General features: G+C 34.0%; 3 protein-coding genes across 4 annotated transcripts; all 3 read right to left on the bottom strand.

Moving 5' to 3' along the window:
* Positions 1-463: 463 nt before the first annotated feature.
* LOC110640256 (transcription factor DIVARICATA) lies at positions 464-3,501 on the bottom strand. Its single transcript, XM_021791490.2, has 2 exons — positions 2,135-3,501; positions 464-1,680 (listed from the first exon to the last, which is right to left on the bottom strand). Exons 1-2 carry the CDS (start codon positions 2,557-2,559, stop codon positions 1,179-1,181), a joined length of 927 nt encoding a protein of 308 aa, XP_021647182.2. The 5' UTR covers positions 2,560-3,501; the 3' UTR covers positions 464-1,178.
* Positions 3,502-10,295: 6,794 nt separating this feature from the next.
* Positions 10,296-14,858, bottom strand: LOC110640230 (laccase-4). Of its 2 annotated transcripts, XM_021791461.2 has the most exons (6): positions 14,670-14,858; positions 12,714-12,865; positions 12,355-12,599; positions 12,085-12,213; positions 10,949-11,869; positions 10,296-10,802 (listed from the first exon to the last, which is right to left on the bottom strand). In XM_021791461.2, exons 1-6 carry the CDS (start codon positions 14,766-14,768, stop codon positions 10,672-10,674), a joined length of 1,677 nt encoding a protein of 558 aa, XP_021647153.2. In that variant the 5' UTR covers positions 14,769-14,858; the 3' UTR covers positions 10,296-10,671. The 2 variants fall into 2 exon arrangements, with proteins under 2 accessions (XP_021647153.2, XP_058009004.1); XM_058153021.1 differs by lacking the exon at positions 12,714-12,865 and having other exon boundaries at positions 14,670-14,793.
* Positions 14,859-18,153: 3,295 nt separating this feature from the next.
* On the bottom strand, positions 18,154-19,504 carry LOC131183365 (phosphatidylinositol N-acetylglucosaminyltransferase subunit P-like). The gene is made up of 4 exons (XM_058154147.1): positions 19,293-19,504; positions 18,752-18,824; positions 18,448-18,566; positions 18,154-18,278 (listed from the first exon to the last, which is right to left on the bottom strand). Exons 1-4 carry the CDS (start codon positions 19,477-19,479, stop codon positions 18,154-18,156), a joined length of 504 nt encoding a protein of 167 aa, XP_058010130.1. The 5' UTR covers positions 19,480-19,504.
* Positions 19,505-24,270: the final 4,766 nt, after the last annotated feature.

Here is a 24,270-nt window from a genome sequence, read left to right as displayed (position 1 = left end):
AAGATGTGCTGCTTCATTTAGTGGAATGTAGAGTCAGCCTCTACATTCAACTAGGCCATTTTGGGCGTCTGAAAAATTTGATTAGTGAAAGAGTCTTGAAAGGTTTATGAACAAAAGTCGGTAATTAGATTATAGATACCATGGAAATCCAACTTAAAATTGCTTGTAACTCACCCCAGTATGATTTAAACATTCAGTCTACTTTGTTCAACTCAACTCTTACAATAAATGGGCATTAATGGAGTTGGATCCAAAAGTAGAGACATGGTTTAAGCTTGGACATTCCTAGTGCGGATTGCAAAACCACTGATACCAATTCACAACCATAGTTCTGTCCTTGCAGCAAATTCAGGAGTTCTGTTCTCTTATTGCTGAAATGGATGATCCGTGAAGCTGAAAGATTTTTGTTGCAGGGGGGGGCGGCGCCGCGGGCGGGGGAGAGGGAGACAAAGAAAAGGAAACATACAATTGAGTAGTTTCTTGATTATTTTTAACAGATTATACATTACTAACAATATGCACATAGAATTCATGACCTTACTATGCATCATCAACTATAGAAATAGCTATAAAAATGCTAAGCTTTTAACTTATAATTGAAGATGCTTGGACATCTTAGTTCGTGCAGATCCCTTTATTTCATATTCTTTGCGTGGGCTTGGAATTCCATAGGTTGGCATATTGATGCATACAAATCTCTTTCCGCATTCTTATTATCTTATCTCGGAGGAACTTTCTTAAGGTATCAGATCATGGGGCAGGCAGGCAAGCAAGCAGGGAACTGTGAAGTCTAGTCTTACTTCAGAATCATTTTCTGCACCCTTTTACAACAAATATATCGATTGAACACATTCCCCATGCTCATTTGGATAGAGCTCACCACTCTATACATTGAACGGATGATCCTACTCCTACATTTAAGAATTACCCAGATTGGAGAATCTTCCCTCTCAGTCTCATAATTAACAGATTGAAATGCCAAGCAAAACAGAATCCTTTATCCTTCAAGTTTCAAGTACCAGCTATGGACTAAACTTGACTTCTTGATGACATATACAAAAAGATCCCCGAAAAAGAAAAAGGAAAAAGGGTTAAAATGAAAAGGAGAGCACAGACACAGCTATACCAATGAAACTACAAGAAGAGGTGGCATTGGAGAAATCAAAGCCATAGCACTCTCATCCATAAGAGTAGTGCTGTGCAGATTGCATCGGAAAAGCTATACTTTGAGGTGCGATAAAAGATTCATGAACAGCACCTCTATGCAGATTGTGAGCTTGCATTTTAAGCCCATATGAGTTAATTCCATAAGGAGAAGCCATGAAAATATTCCCATTTGTTGCACTGAAAGCCATGGTTGCTTCACTATTGGGTTGATTCCATTGAAAATGTGTTCTAGGCATGGCAACAGCATTGGACTGCTGCGAAAGCACAGTAGATTGATCAGGTGAAGGTGGTGATCTTTTATTGTCCGGCGATGGAGTTCTCACGTCATTAAGGTTGACAGTTGTTATATCATGAATACTAGCTCTTCTCTTATCTTTCCCTCCTGAAAGCTGCCTGATAAAATACTTCTGTGCATGACTAGCCACCTGAGTTGGCGTTCTAGTTACAACAAAATTCCGCGATATATTTCTCCAGTCTCCTTTGCCATACTTTTTCAAGCCCATCAGGAACAACCTGCAACAAATTGAATATTTATGATTTGTGGCAGGCAGTAGAATTTTACAAGGAATTTGCAATTGTAAAATCATTAGAATTTTTTGAAACGAAGTTCTGGCGGCTGCCAAAAACATGTTTACAGTACAATCTCCAACAGAAAAAATAATTAAAAGAATCTTAGTACAATTATGTTCTCTTCCAGATTAGATTCTAACACAAATTACGTTCTCTACCTAAAACAATGTACCAGCACTGCCACAGCTTTTCACCATATTCACAATCCTTAAAATCAAGAGAAACCAAGATTTCAAAGGATAAACATTTTTCTTTTTCTCTCCTCTCAAATTGATATTTTCCCATCCTAATACATAAAATTTAGCTAAAAACTGCTGGAATTGGACATGGAAACTTGTTTTTGAAAAATAGTCATAGAATATGAGCACCTGACATAAATATGCAAGGAAAAACTTACTTGTGCTCCTCCTCCGTCCATGGAACTCCTTTCTTTCTCTCCTGATCAGCGGGCCGACCTGACGGAGATCTCTTCCCACCAAGAGCATAAGATTGTTTGAAGCCATCATAGGTATTACTGCTAGCCCAATCCAATGTGAAGGGAGAGGTTCTATATCCAGGAATTGGAATCAGCCCCGCCTCTATATTGCTAACATCAACTTCTAATTCCCTGTACTGCTTTATGACATCCCCAACGGTTTTCCCAGGAAGCATAGCAGCAACCCTGTGCCATCTATCAGGAGTGTCCTTATCGTAGACTGCTAGAGCATTCTCAAAAATCTTGTTCTCTGCTGGAGTCCATTTGGTGCTCTTGCTCTCTTCTATTAGCCAATTTGTGCTTGAATGATATGATGCAGGCGAAAGAACTTCCATTTCCCACTTCATTGCGTCCAATTAAGAGGCAAAACTATTGTAACATGCCAGAGAATTGGAACAAATCTGAAATTCTTAAATGAAGAATTGGCTAGAGGCGCTGTATTTGGTGAAACAGAGGAAAAAAAAAAGAAAAAGAACCCAGATAGGAAATGCAGAGAGGTAGAGGTTTCGCCACAAAAATATCAGTGTTAAATCAGGAAGCATTTAAAAGGAATCAGAATAGCTTTTTTCGTGGTGCAGTCATACCCCTGAGGAATCTATAAAAGACCCAACTTTCTAAAAATCAAACAAAATTAGTAAAAACCATTTCTAATAAAACTAAAAATACTCTTAAAACATTCCAAGATGGAACCCTAGAACCACTAGTGAGATCTATACCCACTTAAACTTCCGTGGGAAGCAAACAGGGAAGACTTCTTATAGCAAGACAGTAAAACCCAGAAACAATTCTCAGGAACCGAGATAGAAGAAGCCAAGAATTTGAAAAGATGAAAGCTTGAGTAAAGCTTCTCTTTTTAGAGCTTCAAGTTCTTCGATATCTCCAAGCAGGAGTAGGAAAATAAAGAAAAAGAAACTAGAGAGAAGCTAAAATTTTTGAAAGAAAAAAAGTGGAAATGGAAAACCCAGATGGGAAAACAGGTTAGACAGTGATTCTCTGAGGGAGTTGGAGAAGCGAAAAAAGAAAAAGCTGGGAAAAGATCTCTCTGCTTTCCTCCTTTTCCTTCAGGTATGAGCAACAAAGAAAAGAGAAGAAAGAAAAAGAAAATATATAGGCACTGCTCCTATGGAATGAGAGAGACCACAACGCTAATAAGAAGCTCAAAAGCAAAGAGGTACCCAGCCCAAGGAATGAATCTAAGCTTTTTGCTAAAATCTGAGAGAGAGAGAGAGAGACAGACAGACACTGAAGGTGGTGGGCTGTGATTGGAGGGAATGGGGTCTGTGGATACTGCAACAATGGAAAAAGTTCCTTCCTATTGTATAAATAAATTGTTACTCACTTTGTTGCTCTGGTTTTTCTACATTTATTTAAAAATATAATAAAAATTATATTTTTATTTAATTTTGACTGTAACTCAAATTTTAAGATTTTTAAAAAATATAATAAAAAATGTAAAAGTTTTAGTTGATCTTATTGCATGAGAGTAGTGCTTAAATGCTCTTATTTGTTGAGAATTTGGCTTACTCACGAGCAGAGATAGAAGCTCGCCTGTTCTGAACTACTGATCTAGACCGTCCGATAGAACAACATATAAAAGGATCAACCACTCCTGATCTAAGTGATTATTTATTTATTTATGCTTTTTCTTGTTCTGTTATGGTCAGTTTCAATAGGTAGCCGCCAAAGGAACGGTTCAGATGATGAAATGAGAAAGTAAAATCAAAATGGGGGCAACTTGGGGAATGTGGGACCCTCACACTGTTACAACGCTTTCTAATTGGGCAGTCTCCCTCTCCTACACTATTCAACAGGTAATGATCTCAAGGAATCCAGGAACTGTGTGCTTGGCGACCACCTGATTTCAATACGTGGCATGATGCCATTGGTCAACAAAGACTTCCTTAGCAACACCAGCTAAACTCTGCAACTCTACCACCAAGCAGCCATTTGTTTGGACCGTCCATATATATTGCAGGGGGTATCAAACTTTCACTGGACACTAACACTATATAGTATAACCTCCTTCTATTGTAGGGTTAACTAGGGAAGATTTTTCTACCCAACTTATTAATTGGGGTTTAAATTAAGAAATTGAACTATAAAAATGAAAATTGAATTGCAAACATGTACTATATTATAAAGATGATTTTCAATTTTGAGAGATTAATTTAATTAATATATGTTTGAACGAATAAAAATAAGTTAATTTTTGGTATTTACCACATGTTGATTTGAGTTTAAGTTTCAAATTATATAATTAATTATTGAAATTACAATTGTAACGTTAAAAATAAAGACTTTTAATTTTATTGGATTATTGACTTTTAATTCTTTAATTATTAACTATTAATGTTAGTTAATTATTAACATAAAAATTTATGTCACGTTAGTAAAATTATATTAAAAAAATAATATTTTTATCACATTAGTGTCTCATAATTTTAATTTTTATTAAATTATAATAAATATTAAACTTTTAAATTAGGCTAATATTAATAAAAAAAATTAATTATAATTATAAAAATTAGTAAAGCTTTAAATTTTTTTAATATTAGGCCTATTTTATATGTGTATTTATGAATTTTCATTAAAATAATAAATTATAACTTTTTACTTTTTTTCATTATGTGAAGCTTCGCTTCTTTTTTTTTCCCTACATTATTAAGTATTGTCTGCTGTACATTTTTCTCATTTCCTTATTAAAGCCGGTGTACAAAAACTCAAAGGTGGTTCCTCCAATGAGCTGGAACCACGTAAGAAGTTGAATCTTCAATAATGAGATCAACCATGGGCGATTGTCTGCAAGTTCTTCTTGCCACCTACATTGGCCATCTCTTGGCCTTGGCCAGCCAACCAGCAGATGCCTTTTTACACAAGTGCTTGCTGGTTAGTGGAACTGAGTAGGAGAATAATACTATTCTCATTCTCTATCCAAGCGAGTATTTCTCACGACCAAGTAAAAAAGGGCTAGAAAGTTGTAGGACCCAATTTTTGTTTGTTTTGCTCATGACTAGCTTTTAAATATTCTCGTCGGCAAACGGTGGTGCGTAAGAGCACGCTCTTTTCCACATAGGTGGTGCTCCACCTCCCCCCTTTGGTTTGGCTCCTTCTATAAGCCTCCACGAATACAACCAAGCGGTCCCCTTCTGATGTGACCAACTGCTCCACCGCTTTTGTCTTTGTCTCCCCCACTCTTCTCTTCTCTCTGGAAAATGCAAAATCACCCTCCAAAATTACATATTTATATATTAAAATTTTACTGCTGATCACGTATTTGTTCATGATAATTGTAATCCACAAAAAAATTAACATGCATTCCTTTTAAGTAGAACATGTTTGCAGACTTGTTTTACTATTGTTTTAAAAGGTGTGTGAGGCTGAACAGAATTTGAAAGCACTTAGAATGAAATGGATGAACTGATCACTAGATGAGACTTGGTCCAAATGGTCTTCAGCTAACATTGAGTAGAGGTACTTTCTCTAGTGGGATGACATCTTCTCAAAGGAGTGAGAGTGTAAATGGTGTTTTGGAAGGGATAGGAACTGCATCACGAATGAGTTTGACAAAGTTTTTTATGGCTTTTCAAACAATAAGTTCTAAAGATCAGTTCAGTATTAGATTTTCAATGTAAATGGGAAACATCTCATATAGCAGTAAGAAATTAAAAACAAGTGGAATTCTGATTCAAGCATGCATCAAAAGTTTACACTCATGATATTTATAAATTGTTTGAAAAACAGTTTCTTAATTGCATTGTAATGAGATGGGTAGGTGGAAAACCCCATTGATGAATGAAGAACTCTCAATTAACCTCTGAGGACTGTGCTTGGTAATGTACAATGCTATGTTCTCATGCTTTGAGGGTTTTGAACTAGGAGTTTATAACAGAAATTCCTAAGCAATATGTCTTGAAACGTTGGACAAAACAAGTAAAAAAAGAAGGGATAATGTCACATGAAGAAAGTGCATCTTCGTAGCTATGAGAATTCACATCAAGTTGAGCTGGTTTGGCGTAAAAGCATGATGCGTGTTGCTTGCAATATCATTGAAAAGAGCCAAAATAAGGATAGGACTCGACAGTTCTACGTCAAAAAAGAAAAAAAAAATGTACATTATAAGTGGAAAGATGAGGTTGAAAGAGAAATAGCAAGAATGAAATTGAATGAAAATAAGGTGGAGAATTAAAGAGGGTCAAGGTTTTGACATGCAACACTCTATTTCAGAGGTGCATTTTATATCTTTTATTCCATGCATAATTAAGGAAGTTCATAATATGGACAATTTAACTTATTTAACATTTTTTTTTACAGCGATAGGAAGGTCATTAGTAGATCTTAAACATATTTAAAGGCTCAAATTTTGGGGAGTAAGATGGCCAATGGATGCAGTCAAGATTGGCATACGCACAAATACACAAAGGGTAAAAAAAGAGTGTGGAGAAAAATCCAAAAGACTCCCTCACAAATGGGCTTCCTGAGTCATTGTCACAACAGAACCCTTACACCAGATTTGCCACCAAAGGTGAAGGAATGGCCAAAGTGACAGAGTGATTTTAGGAAGAAGAAAGGCAAATAGCAGGTACAAGTAAAAAACAGTGGTTCAGTAGAAAAGAGAGGCCAGGGTAGCTTTATATTCTCTCATTTCCAGTCCAGTAAGTAGTAACCGACAACTTGCATTAAACTTTCCTTAATAATTGTTACAAAAGTACTGCACATATCGTTTGTCATTGAATTGCCATTGCCACCCTCTCTCTCTCTCTCTCTCTCTCTCTCTCACTTTCATTCGCATTCACCGTCTGTTTTCTTCTCTGACAAAAATTTTATCCAATTCGTCAGTTGCACAATAAAGGTAATTTAGTAGTCAATCATTACTAAATTTATAAGCACCAATTAATTAATAGGTTTTACCCAATTTCGCTTTGTTTTTGTTTGGTATGTACAATGGGAGATAATGCCACTTGTTAGTTAGGTGTCCATTAGTAGTTAATCATGACATCAAACTACAGCCTTAATATGAAATTAAAAAATGATTAATAAAATGAAAAGAGGACCACAAAATGATTGAAATTAGATGGAGAAAAGGTGGAGATCTAACAATGGGGGAAGTACGTGTGGTAATGTAGAAAACAAGAACAAATAGAAACACGAAAATGTAAAAGAGACTTTATGCACATGTAATATGTTGACTGGTAAGGCCACATCCACACCCACACCACCATCATCTTTGTTCTGGGGTACCTCGAATCTCTCAACCCCCCCAATTCAATGGGACAACGTGTCCATTAATATCCTCCCCCATTGACAGGTCACATTGCCTTGCCCTACCTCTCACTCTTTTTCTTTTTTTTTTTTAAATATTATCTTTAAATTTTTTTTTTATTTTCAAATGAAAGATTCATAAAAAATATATATTAATTTTTACCATATGAACATATTAATAATAATTTTATTTGATACTTGAAAAATCTGAGAAGACGAATGGCTGGTTCTGTCATATATTCACAATGTTTGGGGGATGGCATACACATTACACAATATGGGGAACACAAGAAAGAAAATAAGAAATAATATATGAAATTAGTTGTTTATATAGTATTTCTTCGTGTCTAATAATAATAATTTTATATAGTTGGTTCCAGGGCTTCTCCTTTCATAATTAAATAAAATAAAAAAATTATAGGTAGCTAGGTTAGGACGTGCATGCTCCTTCAACCAAAATATACCATAAAATAACCTCATTTAATATGCTTTTCTAGTTGTTCCACACGATATATTGTCTCATTGCAATTCCATTTTTCAATATTCCCTGCTATTTAATGACAATGCTGCCCTAAAAAATGTACTGAATTTTCACTTCATCACTCAAAAATTCCATAATATAACACACATATTTTGTATTTATATAGACATAATTTTTTTTTTACTCATGTTATTATAATAATTAAAGATACTAATAATTCACATTTTATTTTTGGGATTTTTTATTAAATATATATATTTTTTTATTCTCGAAAAATGCATATAGACAGATATAAGCTTTCAGAATTTTAATAAGGAAAAGTCAATTAAAAAAAAAAAACCTAAAGAGATGATGAAAATGGAGGAGATAGGCATTGAAGGGAGGGTGCAGTGAGTGAGGCAAGACAGGGAGGTAGGGGCAAATGCTGGCTTGAAGGAATCGATGGCGACTACAGACTGCATCAAAGATTAATTTATAGTGTCCCAATAAATTTTAAAATAATAATAATAAAAAAGTTGATTGGCACCACCACCAATTTGTTTCCATTAATGGAAAGATTCCTTTTATACGCCCTCTCTGATGATGAGAAGTCAAAAAGCTCTCCCTCTCTCTCTCTCTCTCTCTCTCAGATTTTATTTTAGGCTGCACTCCCATGCTTCCGACTCACGTGTTCACCTTTACCCATTTATATTTACCTTTTCTTCTCTTTTCAATTTTTCATTTCGATTATGAGTTTTTACCATTAAGATATTTAATTTCTAGATTTTACTGCTCATTCATTAATTTCACAAAGGAAAAAAAAAATTACGTTTCGAATTTCTAAATTGAGTTTTGGATTTTTTTTTTTATTTTACAGAACATTTAATGGAAATAATTTTAAAGAATAAATTTCTAATTGAGGAAAAATTAAACTATTTTAAAAGAATGAAAATTAATTATTTTAATTAAATATGAAATGAAAGGCATTTAAATTTGACATTATATTGATATTTTATAATAATTATTATTTAAAGTATAAAATTAAAATTTATTTTAATTTTCAAATTCACATTTTTTCAAATGTACCTCCAGGAATTTAAAATTAGCATCACATGTCTTGAACTAATAACGATTGATGTGATTATTTTGCTTAGATTAATTTCACTGATTAACAAAATGGATATTATTTGAAGAACTATTAAGAAAATAAAATTAATTTATGCAAAGCTAGTAATGACCCACAACTCTAGAAAGTTTAGGCCTTATTTTGACAAACCTTCATGGGCCCATAAGTCCAGAATTGCCAACCGGGCCTTTATTCGTTGGTTAAAATTTCATAAAAAAATTTCATGTTGGTGATTGAAATTTCCAAGTCATGATTTAGCTCCAAAAATAAAATTCTAATAAACAACATGATAAATATTCTAATTGGACAATTAGTCTATTCTTGAGATTTATATGTATATGTTATTGAACTAATAGTCAATTATCAAATACTATGATACGTACTGCAAGAGATTAAAAAAAATAAAAAAAAATCAATCTAATAATTATATATATATAAATGTGACAGTATCATCTTAACCACACCCTCTTTGGTTCATTCTATTTGAAGTTATCTTTTAAGCTGCTCCTGAGAAAGGAGTTCAGATTCTGCACCAACTCCTACATGTAGCTTATTTATTTTATTAATGCAAGCCAAGCTACTGTTTGTCAGTGTATCTATGTAAATACATGGATGCTTTGATAAATTCAGCTTCAACCTTCAAGGAACGAGGATCACTCGTACATCGCATATGCATAGAAGTGAACTTTAGTTTAGGAATAATGAATTCATGAGTTGTACAACTATGAGATTATAAATTTGAAAATCAATAAAAATCAAAAATAAAAAACATTTTCTTTAACAAGAAATCTCTCCAAATGGAAATTTTTGTCTAATGAATTAAAAAATTATATATATATATGAGTAGTATAGTTTTGATTTTGTAATGATAATTTATTATTATTGATAGTAGAAAATGGTATGTCCGTGGATGTAGCCCTATATTAAGAGGGTGAACCACGTAAATATTATTATTTTGTGTGTTTACTTTTTTTTTTTTTACAGTTTATACACATTCGTAGTGTACAATAATATATATATATATATATATATCCAGATAATTTTCATCTCCATATTGACTTAATTTCATCATTTTTAAATCCAATAAAAAAGAAAGATGTGAATTTTTCTGGTCTGAAGAGAACGATGACATTAGCCATAAATCCATGTGTTGAACTTGAACTAAGATTGCCTTAAAATAAATTCTTGTACAAATTTGTTTTTGAAGTTTGAGCTAAAGGCACAATGCATCCACAACATGAAAATACGTACAGACATTGATCATTTAACATGGAGTTGTTGCTGCACCAAATGAGGGAAGATTATATACATGCAAAACAAATTAAAAGGTTCGTAATTACTTTGGAACTTTTAAATCAGCAGTTTATATATTGCATAATTACATCCTTTTTTGGAAGCAAACTGTAGGCGAAAAAAACAAAAAAAGAAGCTATTAAAAATCCCAGGTTTATTACTTTTATTTCTTCTCCTGGCAACTTCATTTTTTCGGCTTGCCCGATCGAAAGAACACTTCTCTCGTTATTATATAGCATTAAAACCTCTTGTTTGTTCTCCTTTGAGAACTCCAGCCCTACTTACTTGAATTAGAATTCTGTGCATGATCACTGGAATTCTCTAACACTTGGGTAGATCAGGAGGAGGTGGTAGAAGAGATTCATTGTGGCCTTTTCCATTGTCCACAACAAATGCCATCTTCAATCCCCACGTTGTGTGAACTTCCAAATGGCAATGCATGAACCACACTCCTATAGATCAACAAAAAATACATAAATATATGTTAAATTGTTTGGATCATATTCCCTACATATTAATATTTTAGATGGGTCGTTACTACTCAATCCAATCATAGTTGGTAATTTAAATATCCCAAGCCTAAATTAAAAATGATTACCTGGATTATCAGCTCTAAATCTTATAGCAGTCCATCCACCAGAAGGGACTCCAATAGTGTTCCTCTCAACAGGATCAACAAGATTGAAGTTCTTTGGGTCTTTCTTTGGATTGAAATTACCTATTCCTCTCCCAACTTGAAAGAAATTGAAGCCATGCAAATGGATTGGGTGGTTTTCAGGGGCAATCATCCCAGTATCTTGCAAAACTAACTGCACCGTAGAGTTATAAGCAAGTCTATAAAGCTTTGTTCCTTTCATGGTCTGAAAGTTGGTTGGTTGTGTCCCCGTATAGTTGTATGGCATCGGTGGGTTACCAGGGAAATCGTCAGTAAAAACTCCACTAATATTGAAGAAATGGGCTTGCAGTAGAGAAATCTTTGGCATAACGAAGGTTACGTTATTGATATCTGCCACAACTCCGCTGCCATTAACACAAGTAGCGCAAGGGTTCACTCCAAGCCCAATACTGAAGAAAAGGGAATGATCGATTTTCAAAGGTACTCTGGCAGGGTAATTTTTCGAGTTCAGGCTACGCAAAGCATCACTGAAGTTTGTTGCTACTGGGGTGGCGTTTTGTGGTGGCGGGGCGGTGAGGGTGGTGGCGACACTAGAAAGGGTACCTGAATAATGTAAGGTGGCACTGGCGGTTACGTTGTCTACGGCAATGGGGGCGTCCATGAAAGGAGAGGCTGCAACCAGGTACTTGCCGGAGCTGCGGTCTGCAGTTAAAAGAACGTTTGTGGTTTGGCCTGGGGTTATAAGGACTGTTTCAGTTTTGAAGGGCTTAACATAGGTGGCATCAACCTCGACAACTGTGAGTTGGTGGCCAGCAATCTTGAAGAAAAGCTCTTCATTAAGTGCAGCGTTAATGATCCGAAGCATGTAGGTCTTGCCGGAATGTACTGGTAAGTTGAATCCTCCTGCAATTCAGGCGAAAGCAGGATTGAGTAAGTTTAGCAATTAAACGATATTTGCTAACGGTTTGAAATTCTGTCAAAAAGTCTGCACGTTTAAATTTTGCTCATTGGCGCCGATAAATTTATTATGAGAAGGCAAGAGCTTCCCCTCATTCGATAAGAAGTATCTATATATATTACATTCTATTTGTTGAATGAGTAGGTTAGGGATATCGAACCTTGTGAAGGGCAGGCTGGGACAGGTCCTGGATGGCCATTGATGGTGTGAGCATCAGAGACATTTGGTGCCAACCCAGACTTCATAGCTTCATTGATCACAGCTTCAACATCTGATTTCCACCATTCACCTACAAGTCCAAAAAACCTAATTTAAAATTATTTCATAAATTTAACTTAATTCACAGGGTCTTTTCATATTATTATCATCTCTCTCTTTCAAAATTGTATTTTCTTGTAGTTTTAAATTAAACTTAATTAATTAAGCTCACCTAATATAATGATCTCTTCCTTATGGGGTGTGGGAAATGGATAAGGGACACCACGCTTGGGCAAGATAACGATAGCACCATGGACAGTGGCTCTCAGCCAGAGGATATGTGCATGCCACCACAGGGTGCCTCTTTGGCCAGTAATGGTGAAATTGTACACAAAGCTCTGCCCTGGCTGGATAGGGCACTGTGTTATGTACGCTGGACCATCTGCCCAACCAGTCCTCAGTTGTCTAATCCCATGCCTAAATTTAAAAATAAATAACATTAATCATTATCAATGTTTCTCATGTTAATCAACCCAAAAATTTTTATCTTTTGATCATTAGGAGGATATATGTATATATAAGAGGACACACCAATGGATGCTAACATTGTATTTGACATGGTTGACAACCTTCACAAGCACAGTGTCATCCTCTCTAGCAACTAAAGTGGGTCCAGGGAACTTCCCATTCACGGTAACAATTGGCTTACTTGAACACAATTTACTTGTTTTTTTCGTCACCACCTGCAAATATAAAAAATTGGCCACGAAAGGCATTGACGAGTCGATTAAACCTTATATATATATATATATATATATATATATATATATATATATATATATATATATATATATATATATATATAGGAAGCATTATTTTATTTTTTAGTGCTATTTTAGCATTTTCCCTCTTTGTCTTGCACATTAATTAAGAATAGTATTAATTACTAGTTAGATATGCTTAACGTGAGAAATGAGCAAATTTTAATTATCGATCTAAATATATATATAGTGTGAATAACAATTTAAAACTCGATGCAAGATAAGTCGTAATGCTCAAGTCATGTGGATATTAATTCAATTTGTTAACTAAATATCCCCCTAAGTTAACATTAAGTCAATAATTATCTGAGTCAATCCTAAAGGTTAATTAATTAATTTGTTATTGATTATAATTTATACATTTTTTTTACTTAAATTTGATCTATCATAAATCCAAGATAGTAGGATTTACATATTAAATACATGAATTCTATATATTTGTAACTTGAGTTCATGATAGATTGACTTTAGGTAAGAATTTTTCATAATTTGAACTCATTAAGACAATTTAGAAGATATTTTTTATTTCTAAATTCTTTATTTTTAAAATGGATGGCATATTTATGACCAAATTAGAAAAGAGAATTCAATGCAATGTGCAAAAATTGACCTATGATAACATCTTATATATCACAATAATTTAAAAAAAAAAAACAAAACTTAATATGTTCTAATCCCTAATTTTTATTTTCTTTTATCTTGAAGTTGGAAATGTTCACGTCAAAAGAAAATTACCATATAAGTGTCAAAAACATGCAATACTTATTATTATAATAATTGTACATAAACAGACATTAACGTCAACATATACACAAACTTCATTTTCATTGAACAAAACTCACTAACTTCATTATTTTTTGGAAAAAATTAAAAATCATTTTCCCGTCATATGTAGACCTGATTAATTTGCTAGCTCTCATGAAAGAAGCAAAGGAAGAAATATATAAAGTTTAATACTGGGAAGGTGCTCAGTCATCTCAATTAAAAGCTTTTCGTGATAAACATATAGGAATGAATAGTCAAGGAAAACAAATTATTAGCAATAAAAAAATATAATTATATTTAAAAATAAAAAAAGGAGTGTGGGAAGGAGAAAAGGGTGCATGGTGAGTATGCAAATTTGCTTAGTTATATAAGAAACTAGAAAATGATTAAAATGACAAGACTATCAACCAAAAGCATAGTTAAGAGCCAGTTAAGTTGTCATCAAAGACAGCTAATTAAAAATTTTCTTGCATCAGTGGAGTTTGCTAATTGATCAATTCTATATATATATATATATATATTCACTTAGACAAGTAATGCAATTATTATAATTTTTTTTGCACCTATCATAACTTAAGGGTGAAGCTCTTAAACTTGCTGGCCACGCCGGAACTCAAGCCTCACCCTCTCGGATTTTGCTTTTTTTTTTTGTCGAAGAATGCACACACACACTGGAACACAAGACTTACTGTACCAACACTCACACCCAGGTAATTGTTAACTGAGTGAAGCCTTGACAACGCTTATAAAATAAAATAGAAGAAAAAGAAGAAAACCCCCAGCTCCATTGTTTTAGGAATAATGAAGAGCTTAATTTTTGAATCAATTTAATTTCGATTAAAATGATGAGCTTTGCTGCCTCTCAGTGCCATAATGCGTACATGCACCTCATGAAAGAAAGAAAAATATACCCAAGAAGAACAGGACCATTATATATATAGTTGAACAAGGTAGGACTCACATTGAACTTGTAGTGCCTAACCATGCACTCCACTGGCGTCGGAAACAGCTGCAGGCAAGCCATCAGAACTAGGAGCCTAATCCATAGTGCTATCTTCATCCTCCTTCCGCCTTTTTGTTTTCTGTCTCCCACACAAGCAATATTTTTTGTATTCTTTTATTTTGTGCACTAAGAAATGTGTGACCAATGCAACCTTATAAAGGCACAGTTTTTGCTGCCATGTCGTTTTAGACAATTAGGTAGAAGCAAGAATACTTGAAGGGAAAGCTCTCTTTATAGCATGTGGAATGAAAGAGCAGAAAGAAAACTGACTAGAAACTTCAAGTGCTTTCTTGTGTATCACACAAAGTAGTTATCCATCAACTAAAGACATTTTTTGAAGCTAAGCTAGTTGAGCCTCTTGATGCCATTTTTCAAATGACTAGGTGGTCAGCAACTGAGTTTGGTCCAACCGTATTGGGTAAAGTACACCCGATCCCATCTAACATATAAACCAAGAAAAAAAAAAATTAAAGTGCATACCTTAGCATAGAGCTTTTTTTCATTCTTTTGAGGTCAAAGAAATGACATGGGCAACAACCATAGCATTTAGCTTACTTTCTTATTCTTTTTTTTTTTTCCAACTAGCCTTATTATCCTTCTTAATTAGGTTCTATTTTAATAATTGCTGTTGAATTTGCACCACTTGATTGGAATATAAGTGCATTAGAAAGGTACCCATTAACCTACAAGTTTTTATTTGGGAACTTTAATATGCTTTAGTTAAAACTATCACTTATTTATATTTTCATACATGAGTTATTTATACAATGACGCCATAGATTCCAACTTCTTCAAAGTTATATATATACGTCTAAATCCTTACCAAATAATATGCATTTTCTATAAATTTTTTTTGGCAAAGATCCTTTCTACTGGCAAGATAATATTGCTGATGGAGAAAAGTAAATAATTTTGGATACAAAAGCAGTCAATCATATTAATCTTTTCACTTTGCGTTACGATGAAATTGTATAGAGATGGATAAAGGCATGGACGTGGTGGTTAGATGAAAGATACACAATGGATATTAACTGTGAGGTTCAGAAATGCTTGTCATGGATATTGCTGGGGTGGAAAAATTTTGCTCTGAAAGCTAAAGATCTTAGGGTGGGTAACAGCTCATCTAACCTCTCTCTAGCTAATTCCACTTTGTGGAATTTTAATAACATAATACAAGATGGCGGCTAGCAAATTAAGTGGGTTTAATTGATTAATTGCTACTACTGCTCTTTCTTCTAGAAGTTAATTGGTTATCATAGCATAATCATTAACCGCTTATGAGAAGGATCCAATACATGTTCGAAAGATGTTTGACTCATATTTGCTCTCTTAAATAAATTCGATCACAAAAATTTTGGGTGTCCCTTACATATTCTTAATTTGTTGAGAGCAAGACATTTCTTTTAGTTATCTTTAATTTGTTTACTATAAATACAGAGCTATATAACGATAATACATCTTAATATTTCTATAATTAAATGAAAAGCACTTATATTTACATTTTTTATAAATATATAATTAATAAATATGAAATTATTTAAATATTTCATTTCGTATGTCTCATAACTTATTATAACTTTAACATGTATTTTATTTTTTTTTTCTTTTATTAAAAATAAAACATTCATTGATAGAAGATAACCACTACAAAACCCAGCCTTAACCAGCAAGCTTAAATATATAAACCCATAAACACAAAGATATAAATACAAGAAAAAAAGAGGCCCCGATACATAACCCAACCAAGATAGAATGCCCGTCGGCTCAAAATGCACAAACTCTAGGTCTGACAAGGTGAAACAGAAACTGGAAGCAGCCTCCTAGCAATATTGATGTCTAGGAGAGAACCAACCTTCAAAGGAAGAAGAACCTCAACAGCTCATCACCATCCATAAACTCAATCTTCTCGAAATGACACTAGGGCCACAAGACAACTATTAAACAAATCAAAGCTCAGTGATTCCGCGAGGAGAGTCGATGAGTAAAGCTCAATGGCATGTTTGTCTTTTGGAGTTAGGCGATAATCAATAGAATGTCAACTAAACGACTTTAAGTTACTCATCCTCACGGCAACTCACAGCACACTCCCACTGCCTCACTTAGAACGATCAGCCATACCAAACCACAAAACTTCTCTGGCCAATAGAGTTTTAGTGAAAAGACTCTTTCTAAAAAACCACAAAAGCTACAAACAAGACCGACACAACCAATCTAAAATTCCGTCCAGAGAGGACGAGGAAAGACCCACATCTGAGTGGAGAAAAACAATAAATATGATAAAAAAAAAAAAAAAAGAATTGAGTCTCTACAAGAAAAGAGGGGAGAGGAAATTTTCTCTGAGAGAGTTACTATTTAGTATTTAGTTTATAACTTCATATAATATCTAAATAATTTCTCATCAACACTCACCCAAAACCAAAGCTGCCACGACAAGCCCTCCTGAAATAATTTCCAATCTTGAATTTCAAATCCGCTTTCAAAATGTCCAAATGTTGCTGCACTTCCTCTTTGCTGTGTGAAATTTACTAGCAAATATATTTATATTTTAAAATTCTCAATCACAATTATGTATTAAATTACAAAAATTCAAGAAAAACGGCATTCTTTTCAATACTATTCTATAAAATAACAACTTAATAATTTTAATTTTTAGTAAACTTTAAAATACATAATAATTATTATACAAAATAATATTATTTTAAATTAATATGATATAAATACAAAATACAAGTGAATAGTAACTATCATTTCCGCTTTATCATATTTCATGTACCAAATAAATCAAAATGACGAGGCCAATAAATAATTACCATATACCTATATTTATGTAGCCAAGAGCATTTATCATCCTAGAAAATATAATGAGTTTATATATATATATATATATATATATATATATATATATATATACACACACACACACATACACACACACTAAAAGTTGATTTGGCATCATGAAAAATATGCACCATTCAATCACTCATAGCTTTTCATCGATTTTTGCTTCACTTCCCAGGTGAAATTTTGCGTTAATATATTGTTTTCCTATATTTCCTTGATAGGTTGCAACTCGGACTTTCCTGTAGCTAGAAGCTAGAGAGCACAGTGCAGAGCTGCTGCCTTCCTGATAAGCAAAAACATTGTCTCACAGCAAAATTATATATTATTCATCAGCTTTTATTGGACTCACCAATTACAACACATATATGGTGTTCCTATAAAGGAGTTGCTCAAAATCTTGTCACACTTTAACAACCCTTTCTTACTTTTCATCCCGGAGTAGAAGCATGATGCAGGTTGATGTTCAAATCCTGTGTCATTGAAAGCCAAGACTTTAGAGCAAATGGCTCTTGTTCCTCTGGGTAATGGTCATTTATCAGTCGTCACAAACCAGAAGAAGACATGTCCATGAGGGGAACAGCCTTGTCTGTGGGTGGATCTGTCATTTTATATTGTTTAACATGAGAACGTTTATTTTATTAATACCAATATCAGATATGGTTTCAATGGGCTGATCAACTTGCTTAGACAAAGGATCAGAGTCTGCAGGTTCCCTGCTGAATTCATCTGCAAAATACAAAGGCAGGATGATATAACATCTACCAGTAATATGGATGTTAATAGAAGTGTAGCAAATGTTGCATCACGATTACTGAATCAATGAAAGCTTTTAAATAATTGATTGTGTTTCATGGATTTCTCAAAATGAAGAAACATCCACAATGAGCAAGCTTACCAAAAATTGTGGACAAGGAAGTTGGGGGAGGGGTTGACAAGAACTTGAGGCCAACGTATAATGCAAGAGCTAGTACTACTGTAACTTTGGCATAAGTTGGAATGGTCAATGCCCAGTGCCTAAGAAGTGTCAGCAAAAGTTAAAAGTTAGCCAACGAGATGGCCTCACACTAAAGCATTCCAGCTATTTATCTTATCCGTATTCTATGGTCAAACAAGCAGCGTTTTGGCAGAGGAAAAAATAAATCTAAAGATCAAAACAACCTGAAAAAAAAAAAAATAGGATGATGTGCAACGCCACTGACCTATTGGGATAGTAAAAGACCCCAATTGAGTGCAAACAAAGTTCAGGAATGTATGCCCATACCAAGAAAATAACTGCTCAGGCAGAACAATAGAAATCAATATTAAATTAATAGTTGCTAACTCTTGAAGCAAGTCATTGAGTGGAATTCTTCAAGAGAAATTTTCTGATAAAGTAAAGCAATTATATCCACTGATCATTGATAGCTCAAATTTGATACTTGGAAGAGGTAAAAAATAATAATACAATGTTAATGATGCAAAAGTACAATATTTCTCATATAAATATAGAATACAAAAATATATTTTATTATCATAAGATATGACTGAAGCAAGTTATTGTAACAGTTTATAAACTTCATCAATCCAGAAAGTAATGATAAAGAAAACATTCTGTAAAGGTTGAGTGTTCCTTAGCAATGGAAAAATATTTAGACATTCAAGAATATCATAATATTCACAGGAATTCATAATTTCAGAGTTCAGACAACAGCAACTTCAACACAATGAAATATTAAAAATAAATGATTGGAAGAAGTGGACCTGTAGCCAAAATAGTTGTAACGGACCCCACAAAACCATAAATTTTCGAAGTTTTTAGTCCATGATCTCCAGACGCTCCGACGCCGGATGCTTTGTCATCAGGGTCTTGAAAGTATAAAGTTGCCCTTCTCCTCTCTGAAAAACTTAGGATTCTTCTAGGACTACTAACATAATAGTGATCTTCCATGGCTGGATCTTTCAAAACACTCTGATGTTTCACTGCACTCAGGAATTCTTACTGAAGCCACCAAAGACAGAGAACCAAAGGAAAAAAAGTTACAGCTGTTACGAAATACAATCGAGAGAGCAGAATATAAATTACAGCCAAATTGCCAACAGTAAAATGCTATTATTTTTTATAAAATTTAAATAATTACATTAAAAAATACTTCTAATAATATTGAAAAACATGAACATCACAAAAACAAATAGGTTCTTATCACAGCTAATAAAGCATAGTTGTGTTATCCTCAATAGGATCCCTGGTAAAATAGAAAACCATGATTATCCAAATTTAAATAATATTTAACCTATCAACTTCCAAATATGCACTTAACTATGATAAAAGAAATGATGCTACTCTTCTTCGATTGGTTTCTGTTTCAGAAAAAGGGAAGTAAACATAATTGACTTCCACCCAAAAAATTGATTTCTATTTGTATGGGACTGATTGATTGCACGAGATATTTAGACCCGGCAATTCTAACCAAATATCTAGAGAAACAAAAGTTAATCAAAACAGAAATAGCGATTCTGCAAATAATTGCACAGTGATAGGAAAGGATATTTCATTCTGCATTTCCGCTTTCTCTTATCAGAAGTGTTGGGTTCTTAGACATCTATGCGGCGTCCCATTGGCATCAAATTTCACACAGAGCAAAAGGGGCAACCATTCACTGATTGATCATTTTCAAATGCCATTCATTCAAATAGAGCTATTGTTTCTTTAAAAAAAAAAAAAAGAAAATTTATTCAAAGGATGCCACCAATTTGCAAAACCCACAGAAAATCAAATTAAAAACATCTATCTTTAATCACAAACTACGAATCAGAAACAAATTTACACACACAAGCTAAGTAAAACCTAAAAGAAAATTGGATATAAAAAAATCTAAATCTAAAGAATTTATACCCAGCACCTGACAAAGTTATTCACAGAAGGCGCCAAAAACGTTTGTTAGTTTGTTACTCCAGCTTGGCATTCTGTTAAAGGCTACTTGTAGATTGTACAGCTCAGCTAGCTAGCATTCCAGAATTATTCTCTTGTATTCTAGATTATTCTTTTCACTTGTATATATAGAGCCTTCTTGTATCATATCAAACATATGAAATGAGAATATAATTCTCTCAATTATGTTTGCTCTTCTGTTTGGCTATTTTGCCTTACTTGTTGCATGGTATCAGAGCAACGATTACTGTGGCCTGAGATACTCTGAGTTTTTTCTTCATGGATGAGGAAATTCTGTCCAGCACCCAGAATGATGGGGTTCCTGCCAACACTGCTGATTCTGTTAATGATGGGATTCTCGTCAACAATACAATTTCTGATAATAATCCTTACAGCCTCCACAACTCTAATCACCCAGGAATGCTATTGGTGAGTGCTCCTTTAACTGGGCTTAATTATTTGTCATAGAGTGGATCTATGAAAATTGCTCTCAAAGCTAAGGATAAATTGGGTTTCATAAATGGGAAGTGCATTATGCCTAATGTTGAGTCTCCATCGTTTGAAAAATGGGAAAGGGTTGACAGTATGGTTTTGTCATGGATACTGAATTCTATTTCTAAAGACCTGGTGGAGGCATTTCTGTATGCATCTACGGCATGTGAACTATGGAATGAGCTTGAACAAAGGTTTGGTGAGAGCAACGGCTCATTGCTCTACCAAATCAGACGTGAAATTAGCTCTTTTACTCAAGGAAATCTATCAATGATGGTGTATTTTACAAAGCTGAAAAAGTTTCGGAACGAATTATCTTGCTTGAGAAACTTCCCAGTTTGCAATTGTGGGGCTGCCAAAACTGTTGCAGATATTAAAAATGATGATAGATTAATTCAATTCCTCATGGGCTTGAATGATGGGTATGACCATGTTCGTAATAAAATTCTTTTGCTCGACCCGTTACCTACTGTAAACAAGGCATATTCCATGGTACTGCGTGTTGAAAAACAACGCGAAGTTCTTTCTCTACCAAATTCATTAGATTATGCTAGAGTAATGACGGTTAAGGAATCAAATTATAAGGCTGAAGGTGCAAAAGAAACAAATGCACAAAGGAATCAGAGTTCTGGTGGTAAGAAGCATGATTTTGTTAAGGAGGATCATTTTTGTACTCACTACAAAGCATCAGGTTATATGCAAGATTCTTGTTTTAAGCTTCATGGCTTCCCAGATTGATACAAGGAGCTGAAGCAAAAACGAGATAATCTGTAGAATCAAGCTTATGCAGCTCGTACTCATGACACACCCATGGATGATGCCCCAGCTGATAACTCCCCACAGTCAAATGATTGGACTACAAATCTGTCCTTTGTTATCCAATAAGAAATAACCAAATACATGAAGGGTAAAGCAACTATAGAAACAAACACTGCCAACTATTCAAATTTTGCAGGTAATAGACCCATTATTGTTTCTTTAGCAAAGGTGATGAGGATACCAGTACCTGGATTGTTGATACAGGTGTAACCAGTCACATCTATTCAAATATATATAATGGGTGTCGAATTCACCAGAAATTAAATTAATTGAAATTACCAGTGATGAAATATTTTTTGCAGTAAATGGTAAATTCAGGTCGAATCCTAGAGACTGAATTATTAATTTTCGTGTACTTGTGTGCAATGAAAAACGAAAGAAACAAAGAGTGGGGGGTTTTGTAACACAAAATCATAAGAAATCAGGAATTCAAGAACTAAATATTAAAATCTCAATCTAAACAAATTTCAGTCCAAGGTAATTCTCATTCCAATGCATTGATTTGATCATAGACAAAAGAAATACAATTATCTCTTATTGAATACTTAACGTAGATTTACCAAACAGCGAGGTAAACCCCTGACTTTCCTATCCTCATCAATTCGAGCCCAGCACTCGTATTGACTCTAATTATTAACTGAGTTGGTATTAAGCAATCCTCATCAAATTAATAACTGCTTTAAGAAAAAGAAGTAGTTAAGCTGAACAATAATTTATGAAGCATAAATCATTTAATCCACCCTATTGTTTCCTTAGGTTATTATCGAAAACTGGGATCATAATCAATAAAACCTAATTGCTACTTATGTTCAATCTTACACAACAATTACGGATTATGAAGATGAACTAGCAATTGATCTCATCAAACAATCAACTAATAGGCATTTTTAGCAAATCATTCAATAGATCAAAGACAAATAAATCAGAAAACAATAGATATTCAAAAAGACATAAATTAAATTAAGAACCTGGTTTCACAAATCAAGCAAAAGAACTTGAATCCCTTGAACTGAATTAAAAACTTAGCCACACATGGCTTACAGAAAATAAAGAATTCTAAAAGATGAATGGAGAGGCTGTTGAATGATTTTGGAGGCGTCCGAATGCCCCCTAATTCAGATGCTATCTCTTCTATTTATAATAAATGGTCTAAGGTTAGGTTTTTAGAGTATTTGTCAAAAACTGCAACTGGAGCGAAATCAGGAATCTGACTGTCGACGAATACACAGCCCATGTATCACTAAACGGCCCAAGGCCGTGTAATTTACTGGAGCTGAATGGGCAAGTTTCGCATGGGCACAGAAAGTTACACGGGTCTCCAGGATTTACACGGGTCAATTTATAAGGCCCGTGTACTTTGTTTCTTCCTCGGTTCTCTGGATTCCTTCTGGCAGAATGTTACACGGGTCTCTAGTTATGCTTACACGGCCCGTTTATTTTGTATCAACAATGCTTCTCAATCCTTCGACCTTTCCAAGCTTCCTTCCACACTATATTGCTCCGGAACTTCACCAAAACCCTGAAAAATACAGCAAGAGTCAAATTTCTCCATTCAACACAATTATTTCAATAACTCTCTAAACATGTGCCTAATAGATAACTATACTTAATCAACTAAATTAAACATAAAAACACATTAAAAACACTAAATATGATGGGAGTAAAATTAATAAATTATGCACTTATCAATACACTTGTTTATCTAAACACACAAACCATTAAATCTTTCACCAAATTTTTTACCTGATGGAACAAAACAGAATGTAACATGTGTAGGCACTATTTTTCTTCACCGAAAATTAATTCTCAAAGATGTATTATATGTGCCTTCTTTTAAACACAACCTTCTCTCTGTTAGCAAGCTATTGCAGACCACTAACCTTTTGATTCACTTTTTCCCTTCCCATTGTACTTTGCAGGACCGCTCGATTAAGGAGGCTGTTGCTATTGGAAAAGAATGTGCATGTCTATACAAGCTGAATATATCATCTTTTTTAAATACCTTTCTACAGTTTAGTTTGAATTGCAATAATCATGGTTCAGTCACAAACTCTTGTACTCTGTGGCATGAACGGTTGGGTCATTTAGCCAAGTCTACCATATTTAGAATACCTACTCTTAATATTTCTGTGAATGAATCTTCACCTTGTGAAGTCTGTCCTTTATCAAAGCAACATCGTTTACCTTTTCCCAGTAGCACAATATCTAGTAAAAGTGTGTTTGAGTTAATACATGTAGACCTATGGGGGCCATATCATATTCAAACTGAAGGAGCGGAAGCATGATAATTGGTGCATTGAAGCATTGAATTTCAAAAATTTTCTTCTAGGGTTTCATGCATCATGCCACATCTCTTATGTGCCTAATTAATTTCAATGTTCAATTGCATATTAAAACACTTTTAATATGTATTAGGATCTTCATTTGCCATTCAAGATTGTGAATTAACAAATTAATTCAATTAAACCCTAGTTTAAAAGAGGAGTTTGGGCACTAACC

This window comes from Hevea brasiliensis, chromosome 9 (genome assembly GCF_030052815.1).
Source record: "Hevea brasiliensis isolate MT/VB/25A 57/8 chromosome 9, ASM3005281v1, whole genome shotgun sequence".
In the NCBI taxonomy this organism is placed as follows: domain Eukaryota; kingdom Viridiplantae; phylum Streptophyta; class Magnoliopsida; order Malpighiales; family Euphorbiaceae; genus Hevea; species Hevea brasiliensis.
Note: the sequence above shows the minus strand (reverse complement) of the source record. Positions and strands in the feature narration are given on the sequence as shown.

Bases quoted from the DNA above. Each gene is read 5' to 3' on its own strand.
- LOC131183365 (XM_058154147.1), bottom strand. From the start codon at position 19,479: ATGGAAGATCACTATTATGTTAGTAGTCCTAGAAGAATCCTAAGTTTT. The intron at 18,825-19,292 runs GTCCACTTCTTC...CTGCCTGAGCAG, and splicing joins TACAACTATTTTGGCTACAG to TTATTTTCTTGGTATGGGCA. The intron at 18,567-18,751 runs GTCAGTGGCGTT...GACACTTCTTAG, and splicing joins GTCTTTTACTATCCCAATAG to GCACTGGGCATTGACCATTC.
- LOC110640230 (XM_021791461.2), bottom strand. From the start codon at position 14,768: ATGAAGATAGCACTATGGATTAGGCTCCTAGTTCTGATGGCTTGCCTG. The intron at 11,870-12,084 runs GTTCGATATCCC...CCTGAATTGCAG, and splicing joins CCCAGCCTGCCCTTCACAAG to GAGGATTCAACTTACCAGTA. The intron at 10,803-10,948 runs GTAATCATTTTT...GTTGATCTATAG, and splicing joins ATTTAGAGCTGATAATCCAG to GAGTGTGGTTCATGCATTGC.
- LOC110640256 (XM_021791490.2), bottom strand. From the start codon at position 2,559: ATGAAGTGGGAAATGGAAGTTCTTTCGCCTGCATCATATCATTCAAGC. The intron at 1,681-2,134 runs GTAAGTTTTTCC...AATTTGTTGCAG, and splicing joins TGGACGGAGGAGGAGCACAA to GTTGTTCCTGATGGGCTTGA.